This window comes from Procambarus clarkii, chromosome 21 (assembly GCF_040958095.1).
Source record: "Procambarus clarkii isolate CNS0578487 chromosome 21, FALCON_Pclarkii_2.0, whole genome shotgun sequence".
NCBI classification, from domain to species: domain Eukaryota; kingdom Metazoa; phylum Arthropoda; class Malacostraca; order Decapoda; family Cambaridae; genus Procambarus; species Procambarus clarkii.
In genome coordinates, this window is record NC_091170.1 from 38234924 (window position 1) to 38245461 (window position 10538).

Genomic DNA, 10538 nt, shown 5'->3' on the forward strand with positions numbered 1-10538 from the left:
TACAGAATAGGAGATGAAGTACTTAATGAAACAGACAGAGAGAAAGATCTAGGAGTTGATATCACACCAAACCTGTCTCCTGAAGCCCACATAAAGAGAATAACGTCTGCGGCATATGCGAGGCTGGCTAACATCAGAACGGCGTTCAGGAACCTGTGTAAGGAATCATTCAGAATCTTGTACACCACATATGTAAGACCAATCCTGGAGTATGCGGCCCCAGCATGGAGCCCGTACCTTGTCAAGCACAAGACGAAGCTGGAAAAAGTCCAAAGGTATGCTACTAGACTAGTCCCAGAACTAAGAGGCATGAGTTATGAGGAAAGGCTGCGGGAAATGCACCTCACGACACTGGAAGACAGAAGAGTAAGGGGGGACATGATCACAACCTACAAAATCCTCAGGGGAATCGACCGGGTAAACAAGGACGAACTTTTCAACACTGGTGGGACGCGAACAAGGGGACACAGGTGGAAGCTGAGTACCCAAATGAGCCACAGAGACGTTAGAAAGAACTTTTTCAGTGTCAGAGTAGTTAGCAAATGGAATGCATTAGGAAGTGATGTGGTGGAGGCTGACTCCATTCACAGTTTCAAATGTAGATATGATAGAGCCCAATAGGCTCAGGAATCTGTACACCAGTTGATTGACGGTTGAGAGGCGGGACCAAAGAGCCAGAGCTCAACCCCCGCAAGCACAATTAGGTGAGTACAATTAGGTGAGTACACACACACACACACACACACACACACACACATATATATATATATATATATATATATATAATAGTGTGTGTAAAATTCAACGCCTAATGAATTTTAGCATTGAGTCCCAGAGCCCATTATGTGCTATTGTAACCCTTTCTGCTAACGCCCACATGATGGGTATGGGGTGCATAATAAATGAGCTGAACTAAATTGATACACATTTCAAATTTGCAGGTCCATAACCCAGACAGCTCTGTAACCTGTAGTAGTAGTAGTAGTAGTAGGTGCGGGTCCAAGTATCCTCTCAGCCCTGTAATCTGCTGTATGAGTGCAGGTCTATACTCCCAGGCAGCTCTGTAATCTGTAGTATGTGCATATCCTTTCTGCATCTCAGCTCTAATGAAATGGTTACATATCGTCTACTCGCGTGCTGGAGTAGACGATATACCGAGCGCTCCTTCGGTGGGATGGGTTGACCAGTTCGACTGATCTCACGAACTCGCGTCGAACTACTGGGCTTGTGTCCTTAGAAAGACCATGGAAAAGGAGGAGAAGGGCTGTACGTGCCACTTTCAGTACGTATACCACATGTGCGTATTCCTCGGGACCGTCGTAGCGTATTGGATTCTTGCAACGATTCTGAAGCTCGCACGGCTGCCCGAGTCAGATTCCTATACCTGGAGCCGTACATACGCGTCTGAGGAACGCGCGCATACCAGAGCGTCGCATATACGCATGCTTGAGACGGGTACGGAAGTCGCAGTCGATGAGGCAGGTCCAGCTACTCGAAATTTTAAAAAGGAACATGGCGACCACGGCACCGTAATGAGTTCCAACGCCTGGTGGATGAAGAGACCACTGGGACCTGTGTCTTCTTCCCGAATGTGAGGCCGATCTTCTCGATCACTCCCACACCCTCTACCCCGAATCTTCCCTCCTTCGCCCCCCTCCTTTAGTCTCCCTTCCTTTCCCCCACCCTACCTCCCCTCATCCTTCCTCCCCCCTCATCCTTCCTCCCCCCTCATCCTTCCTCCCCCCTCATCCTTCCTCCCCCCTCATCCTTCCTCCCCCCTCATCCTTCCTCCCCCCTCACCCTTCCTCCCCCCTCACCCTTCCTCCCCCCTCATCCTTCCTCCCTTCCTCATCCTTCCTCCCCCCCCTCATCCTTCCTCCCCCCTCATCCTTCCTCCCCCCTCATCCTTCCTCCCCCCTCATCCTTCCTCCCCCCTCATCCTTCCTCCCCCCTCATCCTTTCTCCTCCCCCCTCATACTTCTCCTCCCCCCTTATTCCTTTCTCCTCCCCCTGGCGTAGCTTTCCAGCAGATAACGCTGCGACACGTTACCCTGGTGCCTTTGTTCCCGGACACACACACACACACACACACACACACACACACACACACACACACACACACACACACACACACACACACACACACACACACACACACACACACACACGCACACACACACACGCACACGCTCGCGACGCCAGCAACACCCTCCCGACACCCACCACAACACTTGTACAACATTAATTGCTGCATAACTCCCCCCTCAGCCACTGACGACCGCCTTGCAGCGCCCGCCGCCACGACGTGGATATTTTGGCCGGAAAGTGTTGGGTATATATTTCCAGCAACCTGGAAACCGGGACCTTGGCAACGGACTGGGTGCTGGAGTGGCGCCAACACCTCCCCCCCCCCCTCCCCTCCGTTCCTCCACAACCCCCTCTCTACCTGTTCCCTCCATACCTGGCGCCATCTTCAACACTGCCGCGCCGCACCTCCATAAGGGGAACTCGACCTTGTGTAGAGAGGAAACAATGCCCCCCCAAGGTTCACCGCTCGTTCATGAGGTTAGGCCCGTTAACACGGGGGTTAATGACGTGAATGGTAGATACGTGATCCCGGGGGTGGGGGGTGGATATCATCGTCTGCCCCCCCCCCCCACGTCGTAAAAACTAAAATTTAACGTAGGCCTCATCTCTCAATTTTTTTTTTCAAATTCGTGTATACTCATTCATGCCTACCGTATGAAGCCTTGTCTCATCCACCCCATCACTCTGTGCACCTCTCAGGTACGTCACAATAGCGCCCCCCCCCCAGCCTCCAGAAGCTGCATAACTAATGTGCCAAGCTTGCCAGGCAGATATACCTCCCATGGTCTGGATCCTTATGGCACCCCTCGTACTCCCCTCTCCCCATCATCTCCCCTCTCCCCCATCATCATCTCCCCTCTCCTCCAGCATCCCCCCATCGTCTCTGGCGTCTGAGACGGTCGGCTAATGGCGACTACACCTTCACAGGCAGACGCCATCAGTCACGCATCACCACACTCTTCCATAAGCTACCACACATACACACACAAGGCGCCTGGTGGCTGAGTGGACAGCACTCAGGACTCGTAATCCTGGGAACCGGGGTTCGATTCCCGGCGATGGCGGAAAACAAATAGGCAGAGTTTCTTTCACCGTGATGCCCCTGTTACCTAGCAGTAAATAGGTATCTGGGAGTTAGACAACTGTTGCGGGGGTGCTTCCTCTGTGTGTGTGTGTGTGTGTGTGTGTGTGTGTGTGTGTGTGTGTGTGTGTGTGTGTGTGTGTGTGTGTGTGTGTGTGTGTGTAAAAAAAAAAAAAAAAAAATTGTAGATTGACAGTTGAGAGGCTGACCGAAACTCCAGAGCTCAACTCCCGCAAGCACAACTAGGTGAATACAACTAGGTCAATACACGCACGCACGCACGCACGCACGCACGCACGCACGCACGCACGCACACACGCACACACGCACACACACGCACGCACACGCACGCACACACACACACACACACACACACACACACACACACACACACACACACACACCCACACACACCCACCCACCCACCCACCCACCCACTGACCACACTCCCTCTCTAGTTCCTAGGCGACAGAGATATCGTGGACGCACTAAAGGTATTTAAGCGAATTATGATCATAATTCATATGTGAAAAGTTTAGATCTTTCATGCAGCAGTAAATATGGCTGTATCACCTTGAACAGTAGCAATGGCGTCATTAAGGGAGGAGGAAAGGGGGGGAGGGGGGGGGGCTCTCGCTCGCTCTCTCTCTCTCTTGACCTCCCCTCATTTGCTCTTCTCTCTTGCTTCTTCTCTCAATCTGTCTCTCTTACTCTCACTTTCTCTCCCTCCCCCCCTCTCCCCCCCTCCCCCCCTCTCCCCCATCCCCCCTCCCCCCCTCTCCCCCCTTCCCCCCCTCCCCCCCTCTCCCCCCTTCCCCCCCTCTCCCCTCCCCCCCTCTCACCCCTTCCCCCCTCCCCCCCTCTCCCCCCTCCCCCTCTCTCCCCCCTCCCCCCCTCTCCCACCTTCCCCCCTCCCCCCCTCTCCCCCCTTCCTCCCTCCCCCCTCTCCCCCCTTCCCCCCTCCCCCCCTCTCCCCCCTTCCCCCCTCCCCCCCTCTCACCCCTTCCCCCCTCCCCCCTCTCCCCCCTTCCCCCCTCTCCCCCCTCCCCCCCTCCCCCCCCTCTCCCCCCATCCCCCCTCCCCCCCCTCTCCCCCCTTCCCCCCTCCCCCCCCTCTCCCCCCTTCCCCCCTCCCCCCTCTCCCCCCTTCCCCTCCCTTCCCCCTCTCTCTCTCTCTCTCTCTCTCTCTCTCTCCACAATAATACATCACTTAGCATTTTATAATGATATAACTTGTGTATTAAGCGCTCGCCGCTCACTTAACACGCAACAAATTATAGGATGAAGGCCACCATTTACCACTAATTAGTGCATAAATTTGTAATTATCGAGTGGTTGCCCACTGCTGGTGAGTTTAGTAAATTAATTTACAGCTGTACCATAGTGGTTAGTTGTAATAGGGGGGTGGGGGGGGGGGGGTTGAAGGTGGGGGATTGTTGGGGGTTGATAAAGGATTGTATGATTGATTTTTTATTTTTTTTTATTATTATTATTTTCTACCACAAACGTGGCCACACATTTACAATGCTAACCAGCATATATACATTTTCTTCTGTCCTCCATGGACAGGGTTAGAGATGTGCTAAACATATAGTTCAAGGGTTTCCGAAAGAGCAGAGCTCAGCATCCCTCCCCCCAAGCACAACTAGGTGAATACACACACACACACACACACACACATACACACACACACACATTCCGGGGGTATATATGTAGAATGGACATGGTTGAAAAGGACTGTGTGGGGTTAGTATGTGTAGAGGGAAGTGAATGTTGGACACTTGTGTTTGAGAGAGAGAGGGAGAGAGAGAGAGAGAGAGAGAGAGAGAGAGAGAGAGAGAGAGAGAGAGAGAGAGAGCGCTAACATATGTACGTGAATCATACGACAATCACGTGGTTACCTTGAGGTGCTTCCGGGGCTTAGCGTCCCCGCGGCCCGGTCGTCGACCAGGTCTCCTGGTTGCTGGACTGATCAACCAGGCTGTTGGACGCGGCTGCTCGCAGCCTGACGTATGAGTCACAGCCTGGTTGATCAGGTACACGTGATGAACAGGTGGGCAAACCAAGATTAAAATCGTTACTCCTGAATAGTAATTTCAAAGGATTATTTTGTTACAAAAACTTGAAGAAAGACTTTTTGTGTAATTAATATGTAGAAACATATTACCCTCAAACAGGTACCACGACTGTACCCGCAGACTGAGCAGGTACCACGACTGTACCCGCAGACTGAGCAGGTACCACGACTGTACCCGCAGACTGAGCAGGTACCACGACTGTACCCGCAGACTGAGCAGGTACCACGACTGTACCCGCAGACTGAGCAGGTACCACGACTGTACCCGCAGACTGAGCAGGTACCACGACTGTACCCGCAGACTGAGCAGGTACCACGACTGTACCCGCAGACTGAGCAGGTACCACGACTGTACCCGCAGACTGAGCAGGTACCACGACTGTACCCGCAGACTGAGCAGGTACCACGACTGTACCCGCAGACTGAGCAGGTACCACGACTGTACCAGCAGACTGAGCAGGTACCACGACTGTACCAGCAGACTGAGCAGGTACCACGACTGTACCCGCAGACTGAGCAGGTACCACGACTGTACCCGCAGACTGAGCAGGTACCACGACTGTACCCGCAGACTGAGCAGGTACCACGACTGTACCCGCAGACTGAGCAGGTACCACGACTGTACCCGCAGACTGAGCAGGTACCACGACTGTACCCGCAGACTGAGCAGGTACCATGTCTGCGAGTCACGGATCGTAAACTATTCCCCCAACTGTTAAACCTCGAATTATTCCTTCACAAGATGATATTTGGCGGCTCCCTCATGATAATGTCTTCAGCGATCCCCACCTGCTCTCATTAACACCTGTTACAAACACCTGCCGCTGGCAACCTGTTGTAAACAGGTGTCGCAAGCACCTGTCCCAAAAGCCTTTCGCCAACATGTGTCACACACACACACACACACACACACACACACACACACACACACACACACACACACACACACACACACGAACGACCATTCACCCGCCAGGAGAGCTAGTTACAAGCCCTTGAGCAGTTGCCAAAGATGAGTAGCAGCGATGATACCAGACACCTTCTTAGACAGTGTGAGTGGCAGCTCGGTTTACCTGGATCATACCTGGAGAGGGTTCTAAGGAGTTGTCTTCTGGGGTCCAGTCCTGAGTTTTGACAACTTGATCTAGACAGAACGACTGCATTCGGAGTCCCTTCCGATTCCCCCGACTGTCTGTCATTCCCACAAGGTAGATCGGTGTCATGCTCTCCATTCCATGATCCGTTTCATATGAATATGGAGCCTCTGGTCCGCGCCACCAGCTGCACTAACTCAATAAGGGACTGCCGGCTCCTTTCCATAAATGTTAAACCCCTTGTTCATACGTTGTGTGAACTGTGCGCGCCTTCACCACCTGCTCTGAGAGAGAGAGAGAGAAAGAGAGACACACAGAGAGGGAGGGACAGAGGGAGAGAAACAGACTGACTGTATCTCCCTGTCTTTGTGTGCGTCGCGACCCGCGTATTGGTTGGGGGGGCTTGGCTAGCTTCCAGTTCCTCACTCCTGGAACGGGCGAGCTGCACCCATTTGCCGGACTCGTTCCAGGTCCCAACACACACGCCACCACTTTTTACCTGACACTGTCTTTCCCCCTCTCTCTTTCCCCCGTTTGCTTTACCTCATAGTTGCCCCGGTTGGTGGAGGCTATTCAACCCCTTTGTTCCGTGTCTACTGTCGAGGTAGTTTAGTCTGGAATGGTTTGGAGATTATCCAGGATGAGAAAATGGGAATATTCCTGGAAGGGATCGTCCCAAGGTCGCTTGTTTCATCTCTCTCTCTTTCTCTTTCTCTTTCTCCAGACTATTAGCCGAACTGAGGAGTATGAGCTACGAGGAGAGACTATGGGAATCAAACCTCACGTCGCTGGAAGACAGAAGAGTTAGGGGGGGGGGGACATGATCACCACATACAAGATTTTCAAAGGGATTAATAGGGTCGATAAAGACAGACTATTTAACACATGGGGCAACCGCTTTAGAGGACACAAGTGGAAATTGAGTGCCCAAATGAGCCACAGAGATATTAGAAAGAATTTGTTTAGTGTCAGAGTAGTTGACAAATGGAATGCATTAGGAAGTGATGTCGTGGAGGCTGACTCCATACACAGTTTCAAATGTAGATATAATAGAGCCCAGTAGACTCGGGAACCTGTATGTTGGTTGATTGACAGTTGAGAGGCGGGACCACAGAGCCAGAGCTCAACCCCCGCAAGCACAACTAGGTAAGTACAACTAGGTGAGTACACACACACACACACACACACACACACACACACACACACACACACACACACACACACACACACACACACACACACACAGGTGGGGGGTGCCAGGTGGGCCAGGTGCCAGGGTCTACAATCACCTGACACTTTTACTTGACACCGGAGCCAACACTCTACTGGCGATTATCCTTTAACGAGGTGTAACTGGCATGCAAGTTGATGCCACTGTAACATTGTAACTCCTCCACATGGGCTTGGCCTCCAGGACTGACGCCTTCCCTCCCCCCTCACCTTCCCCCCCCCTCACCTTCCCCTCCCCCCCTCACCTTCCCCTCCCCCCCTCACCTTCCCCTCCCCCCTCACCTTCCCCCCTCACCTTCCCCCCCCTCACCTTCCCCCCCCCTCACCTTCCCCCCCCTCACCTTCCCCTCCCCCCCTCACCTTCCCCTCCCCCCCTCACCTTCCCCTCCCCCCCCTCACCTTCCCCTCACCTTCCCCTCCCCCCCTCACCTTCCCCTTCACCCTCTCACCTTCCTCCACTATCACTGTGTGCCTTACATGATATTTAAAGGTGAACAAATATTTACATATGCACAACAGTCTGCTCTTCCTCTTCCAAGATATTCCAGGCACACATTTCCCGCTCTCTGTGTGGACGTGTTGTGTCAGCCTGCGGCGGTGACCAGTCCCCCCCCAAGTCTCTCTCCGCCTGTCTCTCTTCCTCTGTCTACAGTCTGTCAGTCACAAGGGAACTGTTTACCTTAACCTGGACGGTGTGTCTACTGTTTGAGCTGTCTGGGCACGTGTTCACTACAGGTTGAGGAGAGCCCCCTCTCAGCTATCTTGGGGGCGTGGGGGAGGGGTGCGTGTGTGTGTGTGTGCGTGTGTGTACTCACCTAGTTGTGTTTGCGGGGGTTGAGCTCTGGCTCTTTGGTCCTTTGCTCTTTGTGTGTGTGTGTGTGTGTGTGTGTGTGTGTGTGTGTGTGTGTGTGTGTGTGTGTGTGTGTGTGTGTGTGTGTGTGTGTGTACTCACCTATATGTACTCACCTATATGTGCTTGCAGGATCGAGCATTGACTCTTGGATCCCGCCTTTCTAGCTATCGGTTGTTTACAGCAATGACTCCTGTCCCATTTCCCTATCATACCTAGTTTTAAAAGTATGAATAGTATTTGCTTCCACAACCTGTTCCCCAAGTGCATTCCATTTTTCTACTACTCTCACGCTAAAAGAAAACTTCCTAACATCTCTGTGACTCATCTGAGTTTCCAGTTTCCACCCATGTCCCCTCGTTCTGTTATTATTACGTGTGAACATTTCATCTATTTCCACTTTGTCAATTCCCCTGAGTATTTTATATGTCCCTATCATATCTCCTCTCTCCCTTCTTTTCTCTAGTGTCGTAAGGTTCAGTTCCTTCAGCCGCTCTTCATATCCCATCCCTCGTAGCTCTGGGACAAGCCTCGTCGCAAACCTCTGAACCTTCTCCAGTTTCTTTGTGTTTCTTCAGGTGGAGGCTCCATGATGGCGCGGCATACTCTAAGACGGGTCTCACGTAGGCAGTGTAAAGCGCCCTAAAAGCTTCCTCATTTAGGTTTCTGAATGAAGTTCTAATTTTCGCCAGTGTAGAGTACGCTGCTGTCGTTATCCTATTTATATGTGCCTCAGGAGTTAGATTAGGTGTCACATCCACTCCCAGGTCTCTTTCTCGAATCGTTACAGGTAGGCTGTTCCCCTTCATTGTGTACTGTCCCTTTGGTCTCCTGTCACCTGATCCCATTTCCATAACTTTACATTTACTGGTGTTAAACTCCAGTAGCCATTTCCCTGACCATCTCTGCAGCCTGTTTAAGTCCTCTTGGAGGATCCTACAATCCTCGTCTGTCACAACTCTTCTCATTAATTTTGCGTCATCTGCAAACATTGACATGTATGATTCCACTCCTGTAAACATATCATTTACGTAAATTAGAAAGAGGATTGGTCCCAGCACCGATCCTTGAGGTACTCCACTTGTTACTGTTCGCCAGTCCGACTTTTCGCCCCTTACCATTACCCTCTGGCTCCTTCCTGTTAGGTGTGTGTGTGTGCGCGCGTGTGTGTGTGCGCGTGCGTGTGTGCGCGTGTGTGTGTGCGTGTGTGTGTGCGTGTGTGTGTGTGTGTGTGTGTGTGTGTGTGTGTGTGTGTGTGTGTGTGTGTGTGTGTGTGTGTGTGTGTGTGTGTGTTCACCGGGTGAACAACACCAAGAGTTAACGTCAGCCTTGAAAATGTGTGAATTAGTTGTAATTTGTTAACCTGAACTATTTACGAATTTATTATTTGGGCCTCGTTAACCCTTTTTTTTTAAGTTTTCAACTTATTTTGCTTGTTGATTGCCCTATTTTTGGTGTTGATTGCCCTATTTTTTTGCGTTGATTGCCCTATTTTTTGTGTTGATTGCCCTATTTTTTGGTGTTGATTGCCCTATTTTTGGTGTTGATTGCCCTATTTTTTGTGTTGATTGCCCTATTTTTTGTGTTGATTGCCCTATTTTTTGTGTTGATTGCCCTATTTTTTTGTGTTGATTGCCCTATTTTTTTGTGTTGATTGCCCTATTTTTTTGTGTAGATTGCCCTATTTTTTTGTGTAGATTGCCCTATTTTTTGATTGCCCTATTTTTTTGCGTTGATTGCCCTATTTTTTTGTTGATTGCCCTATTTTTTGTGTTGGGGAACTGTCGTCACTCCACGAAGCGTCATTTGCACAGCTTCACACACACACACACACACACACACACACACACACACACACACACACACACACACACACACACACACACACAGTTGATTGACAGTTGAACCAGTTGATCGACCGTTGAGAGGCGGGACCAAAGAGCCAGAGCTCAACCCCCGCAAGTACAACTAGGTAAGTACAACTAGGCAAGTACAACTAGGTAAGTACCCAAATGAGCCACCGAGACATTAGAAAGAATTTTTTCAGTGTCAGAGTAGTTAGTAAATGGAATGCATTAAGTAGTGATGTGGTGGAGGCTGACTCCATACACAGTTTCAA

The 10538-nt window shown here is 51.2% G+C and overlaps 1 protein-coding gene across 1 annotated transcript; it reads left to right on the forward strand.

The window, feature by feature from the left end:
• Positions 1-1442: 1442 nt before the first annotated feature.
• LOC138367277 (activating signal cointegrator 1 complex subunit 2 homolog) lies at positions 1443-6047 on the forward strand. The gene is made up of 2 exons (XM_069328695.1): positions 1443-1529; positions 5346-6047. Exons 1-2 carry the CDS (start codon positions 1443-1445, stop codon positions 6045-6047), a joined length of 789 nt encoding a protein of 262 aa, XP_069184796.1.
• Positions 6048-10538: the final 4491 nt, after the last annotated feature.

What these genes read in the sequence shown, in the direction of transcription:
- LOC138367277 (XM_069328695.1), top strand. Translation starts at nt 1,443, where the DNA reads ATGCTTGAGACGGGTACGGAAGTCGCAGTCGATGAGGCAGGTCCAGCT. An exon ending in AACATGGCGACCACGGCACC is followed by an intron (nt 1,530 to 5,345) that starts GTAATGAGTTCC and finishes ACCCTCAAACAG; the next exon opens with GTACCACGACTGTACCCGCA.